The sequence below is a fragment of the Astatotilapia calliptera genome, chromosome 23 (assembly GCF_964374335.1).
Source record: "Astatotilapia calliptera chromosome 23, fAstCal68.1, whole genome shotgun sequence".
Classification (NCBI taxonomy): domain Eukaryota; kingdom Metazoa; phylum Chordata; class Actinopteri; order Cichliformes; family Cichlidae; genus Astatotilapia; species Astatotilapia calliptera.
Window position 1 is genome coordinate 28,432,054 of NC_137443.1, and position 27,877 is coordinate 28,459,930.

The window sequence follows — 27,877 nt, forward strand, 5'->3', positions numbered from 1 at the left end:
CCCAAATGAGAAATCAGAAGCACAAAATGTGCTGTTTTGCGTTAAAATCTATTGTACATCCAAATTTGAAGAGAAATGATCAAGTGCTTTGACAAGCCTGCTACTTAAAGGAATAGTTCACTGCAAAATCTAACATGAAACTAAATAACATTCTCCTTGTAGTGCCAGTGGCACCGATGTATCCTTCCTGTAATCAGGGCCTGGTTGCTCAAAAACTCTACAAACCTTGTTTTGCACAGTTTCATGTGGGAACTATTTTCATAGTACTGAACCACATCCACTGAAACAAAGGAGCCCATCAGCTGGCTGGCATTAAAGCTCAGCTGTTGGTTGGGTGGAAGGGGGTGGGAACCATTTATGTTTACGTCCTCTCAAGTTGCTGCAGTTAAAAGCCCCTCCGTGATCAGTAGATGTACTCTTTCTCCTGCACAGTCATACAGTTGATAGGAATTGTTCCTGCATTAAACTGCCCACATCAAGGATTTTTAAGGATTTTTATTATGATACTCTGACCAGAACAAAGTTGGTGGAATTAATAACAGGTAATAGTTACATTATATTTAAGCAAGGCACACATCTGTGAAGCTGATGTTTCTAAAAGTGGCCGTTCACCCCAATGCACACGGGTGGATAAATGGGACAACAGTGCATTAAAATATGTGTGTTTCATTTTCCAGATTTTTATTTCATTTAATTTACTCTTTTTAATTTATTATTATTTACTATATGCCAAATCCCATACAATCACCACCTAATACACTATGTTGCTGGCCTTTCCACCAGAAATACTTGGATTTTTTTAGGATGTCCGACTAGTTAACCTTTAGACTAACACATGAGACATGTTAGGACAGTTTTACTCAATTACATTTACATGAAACTCCACTCATAGCTTTTGAGCTACAGGGTCATTTCAGTGTCTTGTGATCCTTTTAGTCATTTCATCCCAGGCTGATTATTTATGGCCTCACTGATGATGTCATCTCATCAGCATCTGTGAGACCAAAATGACACAGCCTCTCCCGCCCCTGTAGGATACATCTTCTAATAGCATTGCCACCAAAGCCATGGTGGCATTCGGCCAAAGTTCAGCAACATATATCTTCAAAGCCCCGCCCCCCCTTCCACAAGTCGAGTCTCTTTTCTTTTGATTGCTGCCAGCAAACTTAAAGGATTGAGTGCAAGCTTGTTGAAACCATGGCTTTTGTTTTTTCAACGCATCAGTTTGTCAACCCTGGTGCATGTGAGGCGAGATGTGCGATGTTCCTAATTACGTCTCCTTTGGTTTCTAGGTTGGGTGGAGCTAGAGACATACTACTGAGCCAGCGCCATGCATGGGACACAGGAGTGTTTCATATGCTACACCTATGTTTGAGATGTTAGACCACTAACACCACAAGTCATAGTCAGATTATATTGATGTATGTGTGGGGCTTTCAATAAAACATAAATACTGTGCACTGACGCTGCTTGCATAGTGGTTAATTTTGTCCAGGCTTTCCTTGTTGGTAAACGTGGGATTATCTCATCATTTAGGGTCATTTTAGCCTGTTTTCTGTTACTTCTAACAGTCTGACAACAAGTCAAGAGATCACTTTGTTTGCTCAAGGGCACAGAGTATTTCTTGGCCACCATGTTGCCTAATCATTCATTACAAGCCCTTATGTTCATTTCTGAGATTTTCCATGTGTCCCCCACCCGCCCCCACGCCCCCTAGTGTTTTGCAAGCTCCCTCCCACTCCGTTGCTAACCCCCCACCCTGCAATAGTTGAGTGACTACAAACAGCCGTAAGTTTACTACAAACACATCCAACAACCCCCACCAGTCAGCCATCAAGGACAGCCCTTAATCCTCACAGCTAAAGTTTCAGTTGCGTTAACGGCACGTGTCGGTTCCATAAGGGACATTGGGGGTCACGGGTGTCCTTCAGTTCCACTGTGGCTCTTTGAGCGCTAGTGCTGAAAACTTTTGGGCAGTCCATTTGCTTCACAGGGACTGTCATTCAGTTAAGAAGTCAGCAGTCAGTGGTCGCTCTGTTCAAGGGCACGGAGTATTGCAGGCACATTATGTTGCTTAATCATTCATTGAAACCTTGTCAGTTAAAACTTTATGGCTTTACTTTAGACTTTGCTAACCTCAGGAATGCTGAGGTGGGGATTCCAGTGGCAGCTGCAAACCTTTTGGATCCTGTTAAGTGTATCGACCGCACCAATTAAAATACACTTTTCCATTCAACTTTGGCCAAGTTTGCAAGAGATAGCTAAAAATTTTAATCTCAAAACACTTTCAAATTAGATTCTTTTTCAGAGGGGGAGGGGGGGCGTTGTTTTGAGCTTCAGGCTCAGTGGTTTACTCCCTATGCATTCCACATGCTATCGTAGTTTTGAGTAGCAGTTTTGTTCTCCCTCTATCTCCCGCGCCCTCGCAAGATAAAAGTCAGTCAGTTTTAGTCAGCTTCTCACTTTTTTTTCTTTTTTTGGTACTTTACTTTCAGTCTTTGTTATTCACGCTTTGGGCAATCAGTCACCTTCAAAGCTGTACTTTGACCTTTGGAGCTGTTGCTTTATCTCTGTGTCTCTCACTATCTTGCCTTTCACTGTGTGAGGTAAGCACACACAACCTGAGACAATGCCCTCGCACGAATAACACTGCAGATGAAATTAATCAAAAACAGAAGCAAAAAAACGGTTTTAGGACAGTTGGAAGGGAGAGGGAAGGAGAAGACCGGCTACAGTGGGAACAAAAATGAGAAGTTGAGTAAGATTTAGCCCACCCTTTCTCAGGCACGCCTCCTCCCAATGCAAGTAAACTTCCCCCAACTAAGCTACCTGTCCAGTTTTAGCTCCCTTCCCCCACCCAGCAAGCCCCTCCTCTTATTCCTCCAGGTATAAAGGTGTATTTCTGCAACCGCCTCTACCTTCTCTGCTCTGGGGAGAGTGGAAGACGACTGAAAAGAGGAAGAGAGTGAGCGTGAGAGAGAGAGGCAGAGGCGGAGTGGGAAGTTTCAGTTTTAAAAAGCAATTGGACTGACCACTCTCTGACTCGTGCTGCAGTCATGGGGCTTGGGGTAAGTGTTGGAACTCTGTCACAAGTTTGCTTAAGGTTGCTTAACTTTGCATGTGAGTGCCAGATTCTCCTGCATTGACTTAGACTACGTCTTTCTTTACAGCTTTAGGAAGTTTATGAACTCCAGAACTCAAAGATCTCACTTGTGTTAATAATAATTTACAGGAGTTTCACAATATGTTTGAACAGGACAGTTGACATAGCTTCCCGCTTCTTAAAATCGGAAGCTCCAGGGCTTTCTTCCCTCAGGCTTTTTCTGTTTTTTTGTCAGAGGCTAACTTTGTTTCCCTTTCCTTCACTGCAGAGAGGGAAAGATGAATACAAACTGGCGGCAACCTCAGAAGATGGGGGCAAGAAAGACAAGAAGGCCAAGGCCAAGAAGGATATGGACGATCTGAAAAAAGAAGTCGACCTTGTGAGTACAGAGTGCTTGAGCAAAGCCAGTCTGTAATTAGTTGCCACTTGAGGCCTCGATTGATGTGATTTAAGCATAAAATGGTGACACTAAAGCCTACAAATGACATCTAAATTAGTTAAAGTCAAGTCATTTTATAAAATTCACTCAGTTCATGTTAACACTCAGTCACTGCCAGCGATACAAACCTCTGCTTTGGCCTCATGGCTGGTCACATGAGACGTAGCTCTGTGCTTACACTGCTGCATGTACAGTCACACATTATTGGGACTGCTTGCATAGTGTAGCTCACAGCTATAATTAAATTGCAAGCCATGTCTATAAAGACTGATCTCAACCAAACACGTCAGTGCTGGGTGGGAGTGCCAGGATGTTTCAAATGCATAAACTTCCACAAACACTCAGCATTTATTTTATTGTTAGGCTTCAAAATTTCAACTCTTCCCACTGGACTCTGATGACGTAGAGACTGGTGGAGTTGTGAAGTTTCACACTTAAAAGTTTAGACAGGTTTTTAAACATCCTGGCGTAGACAGATGAGAGAGAGGGAGGGGGAAAAAAAGCAGAACACTGAGATGTTTTCCACTGGTGTCAGCTTTTTCTCAGTCACAGTCTGCAGCTTGCTTAGGTCATTTCCCAAGGTCAGCAAGGAACTTGGTGTGAGTTCACGACAAAGTCAACTGCAGAGCACCGATGACCAGTTAAAACGGTCGTTTTGGTATTTTAGAAGCCAGGGATGCTTTTATTAAAAGTTTCAAGTGTTTAGGTTTTTATCCGACACATGGAGGCATTCACCTCTCTTCTCACGTCTCCACTGGAGACAACTCAGCGCGACATTTATCTCAGACTCTTAATATTATGCATTTCAATTCCAGGCAAATTTTCCTTCCATTCGGATTAACATAGATTTGTTGGTTATCAGTCAAAAACAGAAGAAGCAGGTAAAACTAGTGCGTTTTTAAAACTAACACGTAAAGTCACTGGTTACTCGTTTATTTCTATATATGTACATATTCACGTATATTTAAGATGTATACTCTAGAAAATATTTTAGCCTTGTCCTTGTCCTTGACAAGGTCAGTTGACACATAGGCAAGTTTACCAACATCTCCAAACACCAGTCAAGTATTAGCGAGCGATCTGTGTTGAAATGTCACTTCTGTCATGAGGAACCATCAATTATTTGGCAGAATGGTGTTTTTTAAATGTTGCTGGTCAATGACTTTCACAAGGTCACAAAGAAAACATGTAGATAGATATTGTTAGGTAATATCAGATATCCAACATGGCTCCAAAGTAACTTGTTAAAAACAACATTTTTGACAGAACATGCTATTAGCGGTCTTTGGCGCTTCTACAGTGATTTTGTCTTGACACAAGCGACAGTCCCTTCTTCCCAATGTCATCCTGCAGGTCACAGAATACTGAGGGTTATTAGGTAATAAAAGCCCCATCTTCCACACACATGAATGATTACTGTCCCGTGTACATCTTAACTACATCTCAAAGTCCTGCTGTCACTGAAGGACATCTCAATGCCATGGCAACCCTATCACCAAAGTGCCATGACCTCCCATGGCCTGCAATTAAAAGCAGGCATTGTCTTTCATGTGTCAGGCCACCATTGAATGTGCATTTCAAAATAAGATTTACTGTCAAAGGGCAGCTTGGATTGATAATCCCCAGATTTGAACTTTAGTTAAATATTAATAACGTATTGGATTAATGTATCAGCTCAGTAGTAAAACTGTAGGTGACTCTCTATGAAACCCATGGATTTGGCAATCTGTTAATGATTATTGCATCATCATACAATTAACCGAGGCATCAAAGTCCAGCTAAAGACAAAGGGAACAGGCCCACAATAACACAACGCAGCTAGTGATTTGATAAATTGTGACAAAGTCTAACAGAAAGTCCTAAATATAGATCTTACTGAGTTATAGAGTTTGTTTCTTCAGCAGTTTGTGGATGGCCAAGGTGTAGGTCTTTATAAGCCAGAATATGAAAGCTAGCCTGTAGCATGTAATATAAGCACAGTATCTGTGGCACATTTGGTATGGAACACTTTGCATGCTTATTGTAATGCAAAAAAGTGGCCATGCTGATTGAACCATGCGGTTACCCCCATTTTTTTCCCCATGTGACAGGAAAGCGTGCAGAGAAATGTCATCAAGCACAGTGAAGAAAGAGAAGTGGTTTAATTAACTTTTTTAATTAAAAACTTAACTAGTCAGATCAACCCAGCACACAGTAAGTGAAACTTGATGTGCACTCCTTCTGTTAAATAAAGGTTAACCAAAAAAGAAACTGCAATCTATTAAAGCAGAAAGCTGAGTGACAATCATTTACCTGCAACTACAACTCTGACACGCTTTTCACAGTGCAGGCAGTAAACGACTGGAGCTTTTACACTTTAAACAATCAAAGTGATCCTGTACTTTCGTATCACCAGCACATGCCCATGCCACAGTACACGTGCTATGATTTTTAGTCTGTTGGTAGGCGGTTGCTAGGCAACGTGATGACGTCACAACCCACGTAATACACCATCCAGGTTTTGTGGATACAAATCAGATGGCATTGTTTTAAAATTAAAGTGATAGCGATGCTGGAGCTGGTTTGCTGTAGGTGCATAAACGCCAAAAAAAAGAAAAAAAAAGAAATGGGTCATCTTAGCCCATTGATAGGTGGTTGCTAGGCAACGTCACCTCATGATATGTGACACAGCAGTCCCAGAAGATTATCTGCCGCTATCTTTAAAACCATTAACATATAAATTTGTGGCTATAAAACAACATCCTTGCTTTATTTATGTAAATAATAATTTTTGTTTTTGTTCGTTTTTGTCTGGAAATGGAAATTGCTTTAGTGCACTCTTGATCGCATGACTGTGTTGTCTCTCAGTTTCCAATCAATGAAAGGTGGGAGTTAGATATCACTGCAGCTCATCCGAATGACATGAGATAATCTCAATGTAGGCATCGATGAACACATGCGTCTCTGGTGGTTCATTTGCAGAGCTACTTTAGTTTCTGCCACTATCGCATTTGGAATTAACTGAATTATTGCTTGATTAAAACGTTTGGTGGCTTACAAACACTCATGGTTAAACACTACAAGAAATCATTATGAAAATCTTGCACCAAATTCACTTTGATGTCACTGATAATGACGTGAGTTAGCCTCTGAGTCAGATAGAGTTCTTGGGGAGCTTTGCTGAAATGTCAAACAAATGAGCACAAACTTTTGAGAGCAAACATCAGTCTATCAGTTGGGTGACATCGATTTATGGAGTGTTTGCTCGCAGCAAACTGATTGCTTGAGCCAATCCGAACGTCACTGAGCTCACGGCAGCCTTCATGTCTCACTTATGCAATGTCTCTCAGTCTCTTTCCTTCTCTCTCCATAGGATGATCACAAGTTAACCTTGGATGAACTTCACAGAAAATATGGAACTGACCTAACCAGGGTGAGCATTCCAGATGTGTGTATGTGTGTTTTTGTTTTTGTGAGTCTTTCAGCTGATAAAGACAGAGGTAAGGGAAGATTTCACAATCCAAGCTGAGGTCAAACAGCGGACTAAAGACGTGGACAAAGTTTCACTTTTTTCTTGTACTTATCCAGCAGTGTAGTGTTTATCCAAGAGCAAAGAAGTGGAGGCACAGATAGTCATGCAGCAAAGAAATTCATTTCTTGGTTTTTAGCCTAGTTTTACAGGTGTTGGCCTCATTCCTTCCTTCCTCCCAATGAAAAGCAGGTGAAAAGGGACTTTTCAAAACACTGGATAGAAATAAAACGTGTCCCTGTTATTTAAAAGTACTGTAATGGTCTTGGCTATAAGTATGATTTGCAAGCAGGTCAAAGACTACTTTGTTAGAAAGTAGTCATGCTGTTGCATTGTTACAATGATGCTACATGTTCCCACAAACAAGAGAAGACACGAGAAATTTCTAGGAAGAGGAAAGAGAGTAGCCCTTTAAGGTATCAGTGCACGCCACACTGTACAAAGAAAGCAAAGCTAGCTCCTACACAATAGTTGTTCTTCATGTTTTCCTCATCAAGCTAAGGTTACATACACACAGAATCCAATTGCACTAGCCAATACAATTCCACCACGGCCAAATGCCTGAGTGACGCTGGTTATCTCCTGAAATCTGATCTGTCTGAGTTTGCCCTAAAACAAAGGCTTCATTCACACCAGAACACCAGACTTATTGATCCTGCCAACAAGGAGAGAAAAAAAGCTCCTTGTTAATCTTGGTATTTGTTTAAAGAGACTTTCAGTCACACATGAAGTAATAGAAATACAACTTGATCATCTGGTATATTTCTCTGTCTTGGTTTTATTACTACTGGTATGTTGAGTTTTCATTTACTGCAAGTCACACATAAAACAGAGGAAGCTCTCATTTTAAGATTAGGGAGATAATTTTCTTCACGCGTTCGGGTTTTCTTTTGTTTTGCGTCAACCAGACCTTAATCCACCATGTCTTTGTGGAATAGAGTGAACCTGTTTACCAAATAAAACCGTTCTTGTTCTTGTCCTTTATTATGGTTCTCACCCAGTAAATGAAGATTTAGACAGATTTAGAGAACAGATGAATATTTTTTTATATTATAGTTTGCACAGCTTCTTCTTATCTTTGTTTTTCTTTTTAGGGTCTTTCCTCCTCCAGAGCAAAAGAGATCCTGGCCCGAGATGGCCCCAACGCCCTCACACCTCCCCCCACGACACCTGAATGGGTCAAGTTCTGCAAACAGGTAAGAGTCAAACATCCTCCCCTTGCAAACCATAAACCTGTTTTTGAATATTCAAATAGTAGAAATGCAAATTAAGTCTGTGTCACTGTAAACCAGTACAACCAGCAAAGCCTGATTGTTATTTCCTCTTGTTTCCAGCTGTTTGGTGGTTTCTCCATGCTGCTGTGGATTGGTGCCATCCTCTGCTTCTTGGCTTATGGTATCCAGGCTGCCTCAGAAGATGAACCTACAAATGATAACGTAATGATAGTTTCTTTATATAGATTGTGACATATTAATTAAAGAATTAATAGTTATAAAGGTTATGTCTCTCTTCTCTCTTCATGTAGTTGTACCTAGGTATTGTGCTTTCTGCTGTCGTCATCATCACCGGTTGCTTCTCCTACTACCAAGAGGCCAAGAGCTCCAAGATCATGGAGTCCTTCAAGAACTTGGTCCCACAGGTGAGACACAAAAAGAAAAGCTAATGTAACAGCCCATTTATACACACTGTTTTTGTCTTAAATTGCTTTGTAGCCTCCCAGTGGTAACACCCAACAGTACTAGTTGCACAACTCTAAGGAGTAGTGTTTCGTCATCGGTATTACAACAATGATGATACATTTTACCATCACTCATCTGAATCATCTGGGAATTAAAAACAAGAAATATTCATCATGTCTTTTTGACATGTTTTATAATGTAGTTATTGTTTTATAATGTTTAACTAAAGTCTTTGGCAACAAGCAACAGTACTAGTTGCACAACTCTAAGGAGTAGTGTTTCGTCATCGGTATTACAACAATGATGATACATTTTACCATCATTCATCTGAATCATCTGGGAATTAAAAACAAGAAATATTCATCATGTCTTTTTGACATGTTTTATAATGTAGTTATTGTTTTATAATGTTTAACTTAAGTCTTTGGTTTTATAGCAAGCCCTGGTTATCCGTGATGGAGAGAAGAAGAACATCAATGCTGAGGAGGTGGTGCTTGGAGATTTAGTGGAGGTGAAAGGAGGAGACAGGATCCCTGCTGATCTGAGAATTATCTCTGCTCATGGCTGCAAGGTCTGTATCAACTACTTGTGTTAATCCCAACAAATACTTTTGTAGAGCGTGGGTTTGATAGCTAATATATATTTTTAGACTGTTCAATTTACTTCTTTACACTCAAGCTGCCCTGTGATAATGTTTCTGATTCATGTGTTATGGTTTTTGAGTAACTGGGCGGAATGTTAGTCCACGAAAGCATTAAAGGCAAGCTCACATCATGATCTCAGCATCAGATGATTGCTTATCAGAAACCTTTCTATGTTTCCTAACGAGGAATCTTATCTAGACTGTGTTTGAGTTTCTTTACCCAACATACATTTGTTGCTCACCTGCAAGCTGTTTGGCAACCCACCTCCATCTCAGCTTCTCAATATATCCTTTTTCTGGCTTGATCAGCGTGATGTCTTTTGTCACTGATTCCTGCTTCTGTGCTTTCATTCCTCAGGTGGACAACTCCTCCCTGACTGGTGAATCAGAGCCCCAGACTCGTTCTCCAGACTTCTCCAATGAAAACCCACTGGAAACCAGGAATATTTCTTTCTTCTCCACCAACTGTATTGAAGGTACAGCATGGAGAATTAGTGGTTGACATAGAAATGTATATAGAGATCATGAATCATCACCAAGCTTTCATGGACTCAGTCTGACTTCTCTTTTCAGGCACAGCCAGAGGAATCGTCATCAACACTGGTGATAATACCGTCATGGGCCGCATCGCCACCCTGGCTTCCAGCCTAGAGGGCGGAAAAACTCCCATTGCCATTGAGATCGAGCATTTTATCCACATCATCACTGGAGTGGCCGTGTTCTTGGGTGTTTCTTTCTTCATCCTCTCTCTCATCCTTGGATATAACTGGCTGGAGGCTGTCATCTTCCTTATTGGTATCATTGTCGCCAACGTGCCAGAAGGTCTTTTGGCTACTGTCACTGTGAGTTTTGGTGTCTAATGGCATTCCTTTTAAATACCTTATATTTATTGATACAAAAAGACTGTGGTTCTTAAAACCTAAATTGTCTGTAGGTGTGTCTGACTCTGACTGCTAAGCGTATGGCCAAGAAGAACTGCCTGGTGAAGAACTTGGAAGCTGTCGAGACTCTGGGGTCCACCTCCACCATCTGTTCTGACAAGACCGGCACCCTGACCCAGAACAGAATGACTGTGGCCCACATGTGGTTTGACAACCAGATCCATGAGGCTGACACCACTGAGAACCAGAGTGGTACCTCTTTTGACAGGAGCTCTGCCACCTGGGCTAATCTGTCCAGAATCGCTGGACTCTGCAACCGTGCCGTTTTCCTGGCTGACCAGAGCAATGTTCCCATTCTGAAGGTGAGAAATCTTCATCTGTAAAACTACTCAGCTTCCTAAGCACTACCTGTTGTACTCTAGTTCATCCATCGTGACCATCACGAAAGACTCCAAATAATTCCCCACTGTAAGAACCTTTGTTTCAGTGGAGCAAATCCTCACAGCTCTGGTTGTAAACAAGCACAGAGCTTATTACCTCGTGGTGTATTGACCTAATTCCTTTAAATATTTTAAGGAATTTGATAGTATACCCAGTGAACATGGGATGCAGTGGCTATGTGTGAAGTGCTGCAGTGTTATGACTTGGCTTGGAACTTTTGGGATACAAGCAAATACAAATGCAGCCAATCAGCGCTAGAAGTCTTTAGAAAAGCACTCAAGATAATTAAAGGCTGTTTTAAATATACAGCTGGTTCTTTAGCGATGGCTGGCCAGAAAAAAACCATAAGTTAATATATGTAATGAATCCTGGCAAGTGTGCTACTAATGCTCATTATGGACGGAATCAAATGTAGGCAATGCATAGTCGGCGAATTATATTAGAGTTTATATAAGCTTATATAAGAGTGTAAGAGTAAATCAACATTTGATACAAGTGATATTGTACTGTGGAATTAAATTAAAACTGAATCCTAGTCCTCAAAATCATCTACCCAGTTTAGGGAGTGGTATTCATTAAGACCCAGGTGCTGTATATTTTATGTAATTCAACAACAAATTATCTATATATATAGTTCTGTATTTATCAGTCTACATTTGCAACATATTGTAATAGAGAAGGCATGGGATGTGATTGTTGATCCAATTTTAATGACAGTTTTTTTCTAAAATCCACAGAGAGATGTCGCTGGTGATGCCTCAGAAGCTGCCTTGCTGAAGTGTATTGAGTTGTGCTGTGGATCTGTCAGTGAAATGAGAGAAAAATACCCCAAAATTGCTGAGATCCCTTTCAATTCCACAAACAAATACCAGGTAAACCATTCAGATAGTGTGATAAAAGCTCAAAAATAAAAGAAAACTGATCCACAGATTGTTTAGCCACTCAAGTGTTGTTTTAAAGCATTGATTTGAGCATTAGGCTGTTTCCATCTTATTTCTTTTTTAACCTGAACAAGAAGGCTTATGGCTCTGACTGTGAAACAAACAGCACAACAACCAAATACAAAGGCAACTTGACAATCACAGCCTGGCAATCCCCTAAACCCTACCCTGCTTTATCATATATTTTAGTTTAAATTACGCTGTGGTTTGCCAGTTGAGCATCTGCAAATTTAAAAGAGTTAGACAATAAACTAATCAGTAAAGTATTTACTCAGGTTTAATATCATACAGTCATCAATACAAACTGCTTTATCCAAACAGACCTTCTGGACATTAGAAGGCATGCAGGTTTTAGGCCATTCTGGAATGCCCTTTTTAATTAAATCTTTGATTATCTTGGTCTGTTATGTATAGTCTCGGTGTACAACATATTTAGTAGTAAATGCTGATTTGTGCCCCCTAGTGGTTGGATTAATCATAAGCTGTTTTTGGCTAAAGTTCTTATCAAAGCTGTCTAGAGTAAACCAGTTTTTTTTTCATTACATAAACCACTGATAGTATAGATAAAACCTGAATTTAAATCCAGCCTTTCTGTTGTCCCAAAGCTCTCCATCCATAAAAACACCACTCCTGGGGAAACCAAGCATCTGTTGGTGATGAAAGGAGCTCCAGAGAGGATTTTGGACCGCTGTTCCTCCATTGTGCTTCAGGGCAAAGAGCAGGCTCTGGATGATGAGATGAAAGATGCTTTCCAGAATGCCTATGTTGAGTTGGGAGGTCTTGGAGAGAGAGTTTTGGGTACAGAGCATTCCTTCTATAGCTACATCCTTTATTAGGTAGTGGAAACAAGGCAAAGTTCTGCAAAGTCCTGACTAGCATTTTCTTTGTGTCTTATTCAGGTTTCTGCCACTGTCACCTGCCTGATGACCAGTTCCCAGAGGGATTTGCTTTTGATACTGATGAAGTGAACTTCCCCACTGAGAACCTGTGCTTCGTCGGACTCATGGCCATGATTGACCCTCCTCGTGCTGCTGTGCCTGATGCTGTTGGTAAATGCAGGAGTGCTGGAATCAAGGTATGATAACTTTTTGGATGACCAGATATTTGTTTTTTTTTGTTTGTACAAAGTACTCCAATTTTTTCTCATCTCTTCTCTCTCAGGTCATCATGGTCACAGGTGACCATCCAATTACAGCCAAGGCTATTGCTAAAGGTGTGGGTATCATCTCCGAAGGCAATGAGACTGTTGAAGACATTGCTGCCCGCCTGAATGTTCCAGTTTCAGAGGTCAACCCTAGGTTAGTTCTCTTTCAAAGATTCACTGTGCTAGTATTTCTCAAGCGTAAGGAGCAGCTGGTAAAAATCGTTCTGTGGCCATTAGCTGGTGAATGGGCTGGTTCTTAAATAGTGCTTTTGTACTCTACCTTAGCACTTAAAGCACTTTCTTACTACAAGCTTCATTACCTCTTCAACACACAGTCACACAAGCACCCTTTTCTATGCCAAAAGTGTTTTTAACATTACCTCTACTCCATTTTAACCTTTCCATTTTAACTTTTAACCTTACATTTACTCTGGATTTATGGCAACTCGGGGTTCAGTAACTGGCCCAAAGATACTTGGATGCAAATGGAGGACTCCCAATTAGTAGACAACGTGCTCTACCTCCTCAGCCACAACCCCCTTAGAACAAAGCAGTTGCTGTAGGGTAGGTGTGGCTGAGGAGCTAGAACTCATTGTCTATAATTGGGAGTCCTAGTTCTTCCTAAGGGTGATGCTGTCTTTGTTTTGGTCAAATTGACTTTATTTTTTTGTTTTTTTTTTCTTTCTAATCTCCTGATGATACCCTACTGTTGTACTAATGTTGTTGTAATTTCTTCAGGGATGCTAAGGCCTGTGTTGTCCATGGTGGTGAGCTTAAAGACATGACCTCAGAGGAGCTTGATGATTTGCTGAAGCACCACACTGAAATTGTATTTGCCAGGACCTCCCCTCAACAGAAACTGATCATTGTGGAAGGATGCCAGAGACAGGTGAGCATCGGGGGGGATTCTCACAGACACAGTTTGACAAATGTTTTGTTTGGAACTTGTAAAAACATGTTCTTCCTTGTCCAGGGAGCCATTGTGGCCGTGACAGGTGATGGTGTGAACGACTCTCCAGCTCTGAAGAAAGCTGACATCGGTGTTGCCATGGGCATTGCTGGATCTGATGTCTCCAAGCAGGCTGCTGACATGATCCTGCTGGATGATAACTTTGCCTCCATTGTCACTGGAGTGGAAGAAGGTAAGATCTATATCAAGACCTACACCTGCAGAAATCTGGAAATACAAAATACGAAACATCACTGAATCTACTAAATTACTTTGTTCAGGCCGTCTGATCTTTGACAACTTGAAGAAGTCCATCGCCTACACTCTGACCAGTAACATCCCCGAGATCTCACCCTTCCTCCTCTTCATCATCGCCAACATCCCTCTGCCCCTGGGAACCGTCACCATCCTCTGTATTGATCTGGGAACTGACATGGTGAGCTGTTTGGCTCTTCATCCTGTTCTATAGAGAGATTCAACTGAACTCAAATATGGGTGGAAAGTTCATGTGTATATTTATTCACTTGTGGTTTTGCAGGTCCCTGCCATCTCCCTGGCTTATGAGAAAGCTGAGAGCGACATCATGAAGAGACAGCCCAGAAACCCCAAAACAGACAAGCTAGTGAATGAAAGGCTCATCAGTATAGCCTACGGACAAATTGGTAAGACATTATTTATATATAAATCTCAGTTTTTATAATCGATACATGACTTGTGACCAATGTTCCCTCTAAGCTGCGCGCGTGCTGGCACGGTCTGTGCATAGAAAATCTGCGTTGTGCACAGAAAAAAAATCTACCTGAATTGAAATTAAAATATATACTTTAACAATTCTGTTTTGCAGTGTTAGTCAGTAAGTGACTGGCTGTTCCCGTATGGGATTAGAACGATGACACCTTATCCCATAGTCCAGCCAATAATGCGATTCACATTCGTATATACGCAGCTAATCAGCGTCGCTGACAGGCTATGACAGCGTCCTTATGTGCTGACACCGGTGTTTTAGCTAGCAAAGCGGCGTGGCTGATGTGGAGTGAAGCCACGTTAATCACAACGTGTACGACCATTGGAGATGTGAGCAGGACAGACGGAGCAATTGACGGAAAAAGTGTGGACTTTATACCAGTTTTTAAATTGTGTTGTTGTGGGCCACGTAAAACCAGAGTTATGATAAAAATATATGCAATGTTTGGTTGCCTTCCTGAATACCATTGTTATTTATATTTACTGCGGGAAGAAACGGTAAAACCAGCGTTTTATACGGAACACGCTCGAAAGCACTCTCCGCCTGTGAGCAAAAACAAAATCAAAAAAACCCCCACCTTTTCCTATTGGTGGAAAAAAGTACCATGTCGACCAATCAAAAAATGATATGGCAACATGGCATTTAGTTGCTTAGGAAGGGGGAAGTTTTAGGACTGACAGTGGTGTTTTGAGATGTGAGAGATTTGCGATAGTTTTCAATAGTTTTGTTGTGTGTGTCAGAACAATGAGGCATCTGAATGTTACAGGTGTTACAGGAGTGATACATCTCCTGCTGTCAGGCCTGCAGGTATCAGGCTGTTGTTCTCCATTATCTCATAGTGGACAGAAATTTTTTTTTTGGAGTGGCACAAATAATTTGTGTGGCATCAAATTTGATGCAGAACACCTGATTGTTCTGTATATAGTTTGAAACGTTTATTTTAAAAAAACACCTTGGCTGCATTTTTAGGTAAACAGCTGCAAAAAACGTTTGCAAAACTCAGTTACTTTTTTGAAGAAGTAACTACATAATTAATTGCCCAGCATTGGTCATTATAAACAGTACTGTATTTCCCAGACCACAGACTCATACTCATAATACAAGTCAGAGCTTTATAAAAAATAAAAAAAAAGAAAAGAAAGAAAGAAAGTTGTGTTTTCAAACTTTGAGTTCAAGTTATTTTTACTTCCAATAGTGTTAACATACTACACAGGTCATGAACAAGTTTTTTTTTTTAAATTTTCATTGTAAGTGGGCTAAAGCAGTTAATTAAAAGTAGTCTAACATAAATGTAAATGCTGTAATTTTATTATTTTGGTGTTTAATATATTTATTATTTTTCACAATGAAATACAAAAACATAAAGCATCAAATAAAAGTAAAAGAGGGGAGAAAAATTAAAATAAAAACCCACCCTGACAAACAACACCCCTCAAGTAATCAAAAGTTTAAAAGGAAAAACTTTCAATCAGTGCGAAATAACACCAGCCAAGGTATACAGAATAAGAAGGAAGAAAAAATAAGCAAACAAATATAATTAAAAATAAATAAATAAAGGTCACTCCTGAACCTGTGTTGATGGTTGGTCAAAAAATATCAAAAAGGGTTTCCAGACTTTATTAAATTTCTTTACTGATCCTCTCAAAACGAACCTAATTTTCTCTAATTTAAGATGAAATAATACATCCTTAACCCAATACGAAACCATGGGCAGGGCTGCGTCCTTCCACTTCAAAAGTATTAGACATCTTGCCAATAGTGTAGAGAAGGCAATAAGTCTTTGACCCCCTGCCGGTAGTGCCAGACCATCGGAATTGACCCCAAATAAAAATAAAAGTGGATTGAGTGACACTCTCATTCCAAATATGCCTCACAGACATCCGTCCAGAACTTTTGTATTTTGGGACAGGACCAAAACATATGGATCAAGGTGGCCTCTGCCAATTTACATCTTTCGCACGTTGGGTCAATCTGAGGATACATCTTTGCCAATTTTGATTTGCTGAGATGTACCCTATGCACTATTTTAAACTGCAGAAGGCAATGTCTTGCACACATGGAGGACGAGTGAATATTACTTAAAACATTGCCCCAGTCTGCTTCAGCAACACAGATTTTAAGATCCTCTTCCCAGGATCGCTTAATTGCAGACATAGAGGAAGAACCCAGGCGCAAAATCAGAACAAGTATTGATGATATGGCCTTTTTCTTAACCGGGTTGAAACACATAATGTCATCCATTACATCATTAGGGTGTTTATTTGGGAACCCTGGGATAGAGCCTGAAAGAAAGTGTCGTATTTGTAGATACCTAAAAAAATGAGAGGGGGGTAAGTTGTATTTATTAGTCAGCTGTTCAAATGAGGCAAACGTGCCGTCAATTAATAGTTCTTTTAAAGATCTCAGCCCTCACCTCTGCCAGCCCTGAAATGTGGCATCAGACATTGAAGGGGAAAAAACATAGTTGGAAGCTACTGGGCTGCCTAAGCACATCTTCAGAAGATTAAAATGTTTTCTAAACTGAAAGCAAATTTGGATAGTATTATTAACTACAGGATTCTCAATTGTCAGGCTTTTGGGTAACGGGATAGATGCACCTACGATAGACAATAGCAAAAAAGAACCAGAAGAGAGCTTCTCCATTTCTACCCATACGGGTCCGCTGCAATCGTGCTGTAGTGCTGATAGCTCAGTTCCGTATCGCGAAATGCCTTGAATAGCATGATTACTTCTTATAGCTATTGCCAATGGCTCAATAGCTAATACGAAAAGGAGGGGGCTAAGGGGGCAGCCCTGACAGGTTCCACGATGTAAGCGGAACGGTTTAGAATAACGGTTATTAGTGAGTACCATAGCTGAAGGACAGGCATAGAGTAATTTCACCCAGGATAAAAAGGAACTTCCAAACCCAAATCTTTGCAAGGCCTCGAATAGATATTCCCATTCTACTCTATCGAAAGCCTTCTCCGCATCCATGGAGGCATTTAGAAGCAGCTTGACTGGGGGTGTACATTATATTAAGTAGTCGACGAATACTAAAAAAGGAGTGACTGTTTTTAATAAAACCAGTCTGAGCTGAAGAGATTATGTTGGGTAAAACTTTTTCCAATCGGTTGGCCAAAATCTTTGCTAGTATTTTATAGTCTGAATTCAGGAGTGAAATCGGCCTGTAGGATCCACATTCCAAAGGGTTTTTATCTTTTTTGGGAAGTAATGTTATACAAGCTTGATTTAGGCTATCAGGCAAAACACCTTTGGCAAGAGAGTCAGTATATAATGTAGCTAACCAGAGGTGTGGACTCGAGTCACATGACTTGGACTCGAGTCAGACTCGAGTCATTAATTTTATGACTTTAGACTTGACTTGAAAAAATGTTCTAAGACTTGTGACTTGACTTGGACTTTTACACCAATGACTTGGGACTTGAATTGGACTTGAACCGGTTTACTTGAAAAGACTTGATATTATATTTACCCCAAATATAAAATTTAACATGCATATTATATAGAGATTGAAAATGTGACGTCATTCACGGGTAGAACCGCAAAGGATTCTGGGAACTCGTGGCAAGCGGTACTAGCGCACGCAGGCTTTCAATTAAAATCAGTTATACAGCGATAAAAAGAAACACAAAAATGTCAAGAAGCCGTTGTATTATTAACTGCAATAGCCGGTCGCATGACAGCCACGGGAAGCCGACGGGTAAAGAGATCGGTTGTTATCGGATTACGTCGTTGAAGAGAAATTGTTCTAGCCATGTTTCCGAAGTAACAAAGACGGCCTGGATTGCAGCCATTCAAAGATCAAATATAACGTCCCAGAACCCTCCAGCTCACAGGTTAGTCTGCTCCAAGCATTTACACGAAGGTCAGTGTTTTTTAGTAGTTAATACGTCATTTTCATAACATAATTAGTGATATAGGTTACAAGCAAGTCTGGCGCTGAACAGAAATTGTCGCGCTATGCTCCTTTATTTATTGTGCATAAATAGTGAATTGTCCTGACACAATATTGCGTTTCGCTTCTGTTATTATGGTACATTGACAAAAACATATACTTTTATTCACAGGATAAAACAGGGTTTTTGTATCACTAATTGCCCAGTATGATTACAGCATACAGTATTATTGTCACTGCTACATTTCTGTGATGGGTACCAGAAATTATTTCCACTACTAATTAATTACCCTTGAGCTCAAAGGTCCTATTAATAAACGGTTAAGGAATGTGTATTTATGACGACAATTTGTGAGACTGGTAAACTTATGATACGTACGATGGTCTTTCGTTCTACACGGTGCATTTCAAGGTCCTGTACCCATCCGTCGGTAAACTGTACCTGGGCTTGTTGCAGTGACCTGAAGTTACTAAACTTCATGAGTGTATGCACTCACTCCAAGAACCGTATGATTATAAATATGCATATAAATATGCTACAATGAGATAGCTGACTTCATCTAACTAGCAAATGTTGTCCAGGCTACGTTGGTGATACAGTTTTTTTTAATGTGTATGATATTTTTGTCATGCGATTTTAAAGCTGGTCCTACAACCGCATCCAAGAATAACATGCAGCTTATCTCAGAACTGTCGGTGAAAATTATTCTTGGAGCTAGGTTTAATTGAGGTGCATTTTAAAGAGGTGCAATTTCACAATTTGTGTATATTTTCTAAGTTCACTATTTTGTCATGTGTTGAGAAAAACACAGATTTTAAAATTACATGGTCTAATATTTACATTTAGCATATAACTGCAACATGCTTTTTTTCGTTTTTTTTTTTTTAAAGACTCGAAAGGACTTGAAATTCAAAGTTTCAGACTTGTGACTTGACTCGGACTTTTACACCAGTGACTTGAGACTCGACTCTGACTTGCCTGACATTACTTGAGACTTGACTTGAGACTTGAGGATAAAGACTTGAGACTTACTTGAGACTTGCAAAACAATGACTTGGTCCCACCTCTGTAGCTAACACAGGGGCTAGTTTTCCAGCAAAGACGGCATAAAATTCGTTCGGTAAACCATCAGGGCCTGGTGATCGGCAAAACTGTAATGATTTTATTGCCGTTATGATCTCCTGCTGCTGCAGAGGTGCATCTAGGGTGGAAACCTCGTCTGGGGACAATGTTGGAATCTTAAGGTCTCTAAAAAAGTCAGAGAGAAGGTTAGAATCATTGGTATTATCGGAGCTATACCTGTTGATCTGTAACAGTTCCACCATCTCGGGTTGCGACCCCATTAATAGTTTGCCTGGCTCTTGCACATTTCAACTGTCTTGCTAGAATCTCTCCCGCCTAATCTCCGTGCTCATAGGTATCACTGCGGTTCTTTAACAATAAATATTCTATAGAGTTTTAAGATGGGTTTCTTGGATAAAGGCTATATCAGTACCCATATTTTTCAAGTGAGTGAGAACCTTCTTTCTTTTAATAGGATGGTTCAGGCCTTTAACATTCCAGGTCACTAAGTCAATAGGGGTAACCATTGAAAATATATCAAAAATTTTAGCTCATTCTTGCTCAGACAAGAAACATAAAACACTTGGAACCCTCCCAGAAACCCCCTGAACCCCCAGGTGATGCTAGATGTCAGAACAAACAGCACACCTATCCAATCTAACTGAAAAACTTCCATAACTATCCTACCTAAAGCTCCTTAATCCCGCATAGTGGAAAGGTTGGAATAAGACTCACCAGGTGTACACCGGTGAAGTCCACCATTCAAAGTATGTGTAAAATAATTGCACTGTCACGCCAAAAAATAATAAAGAAAAAGAAATGAAGTCAAATGTCTGAAAATCAACAAAGGATGCATGACAATGCCGTAACAGTCGTCCGAAGTAGTCCCGTGTTCCACGCGCCTCAAAACAGTTCAGTCTTCCATGGAGTCTTGCACAAACCTTTCGGCCTCAGCCACAGAGCCAAATGTGAGGCGTACACCATCTGTTTTAACAATGCGTAGTCGTGCCGGGTATAGCAGTGATGGTTTCAGGCCCATCTTGTACAAGCTTGACATCACTGACCTGTATTCTCTCCGCTGGCTCACCACCTCAGGGCTGTAGTCTTCATAGACTCGGAATGGTTTATCCATATACTTCAGGTCGTTCCTCCTAGCCTGTCGTATTAGCAGCTCCTTGTTTTGGTAGCGGTGAAAACAGACAATGACGGGCCGCGGTCTGCCTCCAGGGGTCGGTTTGGGGGCCGAAATACGGTGTGCACAATCCAGTTCGGGGGGAGAGGGGAAAATGTCTCTCCCAAAAACGTCTTGCAACAACTGTGAGAAAAACTTAGAGGGTTGTGGACCCTCAATCCCTTCCTCCAGGCCGATAAGGCGGGCATTGCAGCGTCTGTTTCTCGACTCAATGTCCGATAGCTTAGCCTTCAGCTTTTCATTAGCGACCCGTAGTGTCTCACAGGTATCCTCCACTTTAGCAAGGCGCTGGTCGAGCGGTTCAGCGCTTTCCCCCAAAGATTCTAGGCACTCACCATGGTTGTCCGATGCCTTCTGTAGTCCATCCAGCTTTTTACTCAAGTCATCAAAAGCTGACTTTTAGTTTCGCCAGTAAAGCTGAATGGTGCTCCGCTAGCAGTGCTGTTATGTCGGCTTTGCTAACATTCGCAGGAACGCTAGCAACCACGCATTCGGTTGTTTTACCATTCGACTTTGCAGGTTTAGGCGACATGACAGGGCATCAAATGTTCCAACGGCTTCACCAAATCACCAAGATATTTGCCTCAAAAGATAAGTTAGGTGGGCTCGCTCAAATAACTAAAAGTTGCGGGAGCTAAGGGAAAGCGTGACTACCCCATGCTTGTCTATAATTTGATTATTTTAATAAACCATGTAACTTGGATGGATTCGATGCTGGCGTGACCACAGTGGACATGTCTGCTGTTGCTCACAGTGGTCCAAAGGACCGCTCAGGGAGTTTGTGTCGCTCAGACACATGCTCCTCCTACCAACTCAAAACAAAACAAAACACAAACTGAAGTGTATGCTCTCTACTGCCCCCTGGTGGACAGTCTGCATACTGTACTTTGAATCCCATATCCAAAATGGCTGCCTTGTTTTGGCGAGTTGCGCTTTGCTGGGGAAATCTTTGCTTTTACAATACATTTCTGGTGTGAATATCATTGCTTTGTTTCAGATGGTTTTGATGTTTTTATACCTGACTTCATGGTAAAGTCTGCATCAAATACAACACAATGGGTTTCCAAAGTCAGTTTTTTTTGTCCCCCATATCTCTCCTTTTTTCACCTTATGAAGCAATCTATATGATGCTTATTACAGTGACAAAGTCAATATTTCCATTAATTAACTACACTTATTAAAGCTTGAAATGTCTCTGTGCGGCGCCAAAATCACATTGGATTTTAAATCAACTGATCAAGATGAGATTGTAGCACAGACTTCCAGCTTTAATTCAGCACATTTTTAAAGACTAAATCCATTTAAAGTCGTGTTTTTAAAAATCCTCAAAAAGAAGAAAATCAAATTAAAGGATATCTTCACAATTTCAAACATATAGTTTTATACTGTTAAAAACTCATCTTTTTAAACTTGCTTTTGGTTGATTTTTGTTTCTATGTTTTCAGTTCTCTGTGAAGCACTTTGTGTTTTTATCTTGGAAGGTGCTATACAAATAAAATGTTACTTGATTTACTTACTTTTATGTCTCTCCAGAGGCTTAGCTTTGCAGGGAATGCCACTTACATGTTATATTTGGTTGTCTTATCTCCATCTTGATTACCAGAGACAAGTATGAAAGTTGTTAATGAAAGCTAGAGAAACTGTAACTCTGCTTCTGATTTGCATTTCCTGAGGTTTCCTGTTGTTTTTCTCCTGTTAGGTATGATGCAGGCCACAGCTGGCTTCTTCACATATTTTGTCATCCTGGCTGAAAATGGTTTCCTCCCCATGGACCTGATAGGACTCAGAGTGCTGTGGGATGATAAATATGTAAATGACCTGGAAGACAGCTATGGGCAGCAGTGGGTCAGTCACACTTATGCTTAAATTTAATTGGCGTTTCAGTCTAGGAAAAGGAAAACATTCTAATCTTTTCCTTTTTATTTTATTCTGTTCCAGACATATGAGCGCAGAAAGATTGTAGAGTACAGCTGCCACACAGCCTTCTTCGCCAGTATTGTGATCGTGCAGTGGGCCGATCTGATCATCTGTAAGACCAGGAGGAACTCCATTGTGCAGCAAGGAATGACGTATGTACACATAGAGATGCTTGAGATCTTCAAATGACAACTGGGTCTTTATATTTGAGTAATTGTAAATAAAATCAAAGACATTACTGATGAGATGGCTTCAAGCCACAATGACAGTTTGGTACTGTGTTGCATGCTTTCCTATGACAAGAACATCAATATGTCAGGTAATTTTAAGAGTAGGAGCTTTTGTTGTATTGACCCATACCTTTTTTTCACCCCCACAGGAACCGCATCCTCATCTTTGGGCTCTTTGAGGAGACGGCTCTGGCTGCCTTCCTTTCATACTGCCCAGGCATGGACGTTGCCCTCAGAATGTACCCTATGAAGTGAGTCAAGTACACAAACAGAACCATCCTGTGACTCATGGCTTTAAAATTAGCTTCCAAGATAATTTCGTAGGCTCCAATAATCATGCAGAACGTTTCATTTTCCTTTTTCACTGTTGGCTTTTGTTGATATCCCACTTTGCGTGTCTGTTCAGTTTATTTGAGGACCTCGCTGAGCACAAGGCAACTTTTGTTAAAGTGTGAAAAGCCTTCTTTTGGCAAATTTGCAGACATCCCTGGTTGCTGGATCCTTCCGGAGGTTTCTCGTACATCACTCAGTGCAGACAGCCCTTTGAGAGCTTCATGTTTTCAGTTTGGTGATGCTTTAGCTTTATCATCTCGTTGAAAATAAGATGGCTATTATCTAGTGTCACTGGTAATTTCCACTTCAGAGGCAGAGCGAAGCACATGAGATGCTATACTAATGAGTTTCTTTGCCCAAAAGAGAAAAATAGAAAGCACTGAGGCTCATTAGCTCAAGAGTTCACACGCTACTTTCCTTTGTCACCTTTATTCATCGGTTTCCCATGGATCTGTCTCTCCTTTCTCACCTTCTTCATTCACCTGTTTTGTGTCCCAGACTCTAGCTTCTGTTTTGTTCTTTCTAAGTTATTTCTCTCTTTACCTCTGTAAATAACTTATGCAGATTAAAGGTGCTGAGCATATGTGTCTGACACTATGCCCTTCTGGGGTATTTTATTGGGTAAAGACAGGGGTGTAGGCCCCTGCTCTAGTTCTAAGACACTTATAGAATCACACAAACCCCCTCTAGAAGTTTTGTGGATTTGTTTTCAGGGCTTTGCATTAGTGGGCTTTTAGCAGCCTCGTTAGCGTTGCCAGAGAGCACTATCAAAGAGATGAACAGGATATGTCCTCAACCCAGCTGTCAGATTTCTCTGCATCATTTTGTTTCAACGGCTTCTGAATTCATTTAATAGCCGGTTCTCCACAGCCTAATGCTCACCCCAAAAGCTTTTCTGTTCAAAAGAGAAGAGTGTGCTTGTGTTGGGGTTTTTTGTCACATTCCCATTAATAATTCAACCTGTCTGTCCATCCTTACCTTTAGGCCATTGTGGTGGTTCTGTGCCTTCCCCTACTCCCTCCTCATCTTTGTTTATGATGAAGCCAGAAGATATATCCTCAGACGCAACCCAGGAGGTAAGAGCTTCACTAACTCTTGACATATATAACTATCTGAGGCCCCTAGGACACATTTTTGCCTGTATTCTCAGTATTGTAATCTGAATGTAGTGGGGCACAGAGGGATTTTTTACTTGACTTGAAGTCAGATGCAGAAAAATGTGCTGCGCTGCTTAAAATATGTGCTCTCTGCACATTTGGAAAGAAGAGGATCATATTTTTGCATATTTGGGAGGTGATTTTCTCAAAAGTTCGCCCCACACATTGCAGTAATCTCAATGCATGAAAAGCGCTGAAGGCAGAGGAAAAATGTGTCCCTTTAACGTAATTAAACCGCATTAAAAAAAAAACCATCTGAATGGGAGACCTTCTTTTTAGCTATTTTTTGACAAACACACGGGATTGAAAACACGACTGCAAAGTAGTGAAATATTGATGGCTTTAAAAGGTGTTGAAACTTCTAAAAAAACCCACAAAAACAAACAAACTCCCTCCAGTGGCTGATGTCAGTCTCATTGATTCATTGAGGCTGACATCACAGAGCAAAGGCAGCCGCAGCTTTGTGAAGGTGCCCACTGTACTGTGTGAAAATGAGACACAGGTGTGTGTGTGTGTGCGCACACGCGCGCTCAGCAAAAGTGGCGTATGCCTCTTGCGAGTCTATTTTTCGTGGATACTCGTGCCCAGTATTGCTGCCACAACTGCGTCCCTACACTGACCAGTGAGCTGAGGCAGATGGCAGAGCCCGGTGGGATTTGAACCCCCAACCGTGGTGTAGTTAATGCATCATTCCACCCACAAAGCTGAACAGAACCTGTACGAAGGGCTGGCTCTGAAGCAGCTGTGTGAGAGTGCGTGTGCGCTACATCTGAGCCCCACGGCACAGATCAGTGAACATCCCACTGCCCATCCATGGTGAATAATGTGTTACATTCAGACAGGAAAAAACACAAGTTGAGCTGACATGGTTTCTAGCAACTTTGGCCCCCTTTTCTTTCTTTTTTTTTTGAAAGCGCTAGCAAATAAATACTTTTTCCACTCCATAAATAGCCCAAAGTGAACTGCCCTTAGATAATTTTTTAACTTTTTTAAAACTATTTTTTAACTCACAGTTTCTCCCAAAAGTGAAACCCAACATGCTAAATGGTATAATTCAAGCATTTAGAGCAGGGATGTCAAGCTCATTTTACATCGAGGGCCACATACAGCCCACTTTGATCTTAACTGGGCCCTTTCTGTCGTTGTAAGTTTAAGTTTAATCCATCTCTATATTTTTCTATAATATAAGAAAATTAAGTGAAATAATAACCAAAACAGAGGCATTTCTATAATAGATGGTCATCTATGACATGATTTTATTATTTAATATATCACTGTAGGATGATTAGTATGCATGGGGTGGTCTTTATCAGTAGGTAAAACTGAAAGATTTATGAAAATACAGTTAAAAATCCAAGATTTATGCCCTCCTTCATATTGTCCAAAGATGTCCAGCGGGCCAGATTGGAGTCTTTTGCAGTCCTGGCGCCTTATGTTTGACACCAAATACCAAATTGGTGTCAAAATTGGGGAATTTTGGTATTAGGACCACTCTCGCCATTCATTTTTACTGGATTTTATGTCCAGCTAATGATATAAAACCCAAACATCTAGCTTTTGAGCTACAGGGTCATTTTATGTGATTCTTTTAGTCATTTCATCCCAGGGTGATTATTCATGGCCTCACTGATGGTGTAACCTCATAAGCAACCATGAAACAAAAATGACACAGCCTCTCCCGTCCCTTCAGGGTGCATCTCCTAATGGCCGCATTTCCCCTAAATTTAGCATGCAGTCTCTCGCACACGGCCCAAGCCCAGTCAAGTCTTATTTCTTCGAATCACTGTCAGCCAGCATGAGGGGTGAAATCTTTCTGAGCACGAGGTTTGAGGCCAAAGCCGTTTTAGATGTGGCTGTCGTGTTGTATTCCATCTTTTTTTTCTCTGTAAAAGACAATGAGACAAATTTGAGCCCTAAACTGTGAGAAAGATTAAAAAAACAAAAAAAAAAACCCTCCCTAATTGTGTCTCCTTTGCTTTCTAGGTTGGGTGGAGAAAGAAACATACTACTGATCCAACGCCACACAGACACGGAGGGAGCGTGTGCTTCATTACTATTTAATGCCATGTTACATATTTGTTTGAGTTATTAGACCCCCCCCATTAATAACACCACAAAGCATGGATAGATTAAGATTATATTGATGTGTGTTTCTTTCCCAATAAAACATTCCCACTGTTCACTGAGGCTGCTTGCATGATTGCTTGTCTCTCTGATGCCTTTGGACTGGAAACCGTGTTTCAGGAACTTGATTCAGGATGTTCCGAGGTTCAGCAGATACATACCTGTGAGTCAGGCGCAATGACCCGTGCAGTGGGATTATCCACCTCAACAGTCTTCACTGCAGGAATTGAATATGAAGAGCTTAATGGGGAACAAGCAAGATGTCTCAGGGAAGGAGAAATATTTTAGGGCATTTTCACAGGAAAGCATGATCATCATTTACCATCAATTAGTAACTTAGAGTTCAGAGTGTATTGAAGTATTGAAGAATAAAGGTGGTCAGAACAAATATTGACTTTCAAATTCAGTAATTGTACAAACTCTGTTTTTGCCTCATATAATAATAATAATAATAAACTTTATTTATAAAGCACACTTAAAAACCAAGGGTATGCCAAGGTGCTTAACAAGTAAGATAGAGAATAGGAGGAGGATAATAGAAATAGGACCAAAGCAAGTACTAAGTATGCAAGCAGATAACTGTCACTGATACATAGGAAAGCAACAGGTACAGAGCAAACAAGAATTTAAATGAGCATAAAAGTGCATGATATAAAATCATAAAAGAAATATTAACTAGAGGGAAAGGCAAGATTGAATAAGTGGGTTTTTAATCGTGATTTGAACAGTGCAATGGAATCAGATGCGCGGAGGTCGAGAGGAAGGGTATTCCACAGTACCGGGGCAGCTAGAGCAAACGCACGGTCACCCCGGGACTTCAGCCGAGATCTGGGTTGGGTCAGAAGTAGTTGAGTGGCAGATCTGAGTGTTCTAGCAGGAGTATGTGATTTGAGAAGTTCACTAAGATAACTTGGCACTAATTTATTAATAGTTTTGAAAGTAAAGAGTAATATTTTAAATGGAATACGGTACTTTGTGGGCAGCCAATGCAAGCTAGCTAGGACAGGAGTAATATGGCAAAATTTCCTGGTGCCGGTCAAGAGGCGGGCTGCTGCATTTTGGACTGTTTGCAGTCTAAGAAGAAGAGAAGAGGGAAGACCGTAGTACAAAGAGTTACAACAATCCAACCTGGAGGTCACAAAAGCGTGAATAAGCTTCTCCAGGTCCTCATGCGGAACATAATGCCTAGCCTTAGAGATAAGGCGCAGTTGGTGGAAGCTAGATCTCACTACAGCAGACACTTGCTTATCGAGTTTGAGCGAGCTATCCAGCAGTACACCCAAGTTACTGACATAGTCACAAGAAAAGCTAGCAAAGGAACCCAGGGCAGCACAGAGTTGGGCACGAGGGATTTTACTGTTGAACACCACAATCTCAGTCTTCTTATCATATACTGTATTTCCATTTTCATGTGCAGTAAACAGCTGTACTTTCCTCGCAAAAATGAGGAACAAGCATACTGAAACGGTGTGTGTGTGTGTGTGTGTGTG

The 27,877-nt window shown here is 40.8% G+C and overlaps 2 protein-coding genes across 3 annotated transcripts in view; both read left to right on the forward strand.

Moving 5' to 3' along the window:
• The window catches only part of LOC113016076 (sodium/potassium-transporting ATPase subunit alpha-1-like), a 62,676-nt gene extending 61,211 nt beyond the window's left edge, over positions 1-1,465 (forward strand). For both annotated transcript variants that reach the window (XM_026158604.2, XM_026158603.2), the window contains one exon: positions 1,293-1,465. In XM_026158604.2, coding sequence (XP_026014389.2) covers positions 1,293-1,321 — 29 coding nt within the window. In that variant the 3' untranslated portion in view covers positions 1,322-1,465. The remainder of the gene's footprint in view (positions 1-1,292) is intronic.
• A 1,134-nt stretch (positions 1,466-2,599) lies between these two features.
• LOC113016127 (sodium/potassium-transporting ATPase subunit alpha-1) lies at positions 2,600-26,450 on the forward strand. Its single transcript, XM_026158700.2, has 23 exons — positions 2,600-3,068; positions 3,372-3,482; positions 6,895-6,954; positions 8,145-8,246; positions 8,385-8,486; positions 8,576-8,689; positions 9,166-9,300; positions 9,731-9,848; positions 9,946-10,214; positions 10,307-10,615; positions 11,432-11,566; positions 12,241-12,433; positions 12,535-12,710; positions 12,797-12,933; positions 13,518-13,668; positions 13,753-13,921; positions 14,010-14,164; positions 14,267-14,390; positions 22,326-22,471; positions 22,565-22,695; positions 22,923-23,024; positions 24,091-24,182; positions 26,247-26,450. The coding sequence occupies exons 1-23, from the start codon at positions 3,057-3,059 to the stop codon at positions 26,273-26,275; spliced, it is 3,072 nt and encodes a 1,023-aa protein (XP_026014485.1). The 5' UTR covers positions 2,600-3,056; the 3' UTR covers positions 26,276-26,450.
• Positions 26,451-27,877: the final 1,427 nt, after the last annotated feature.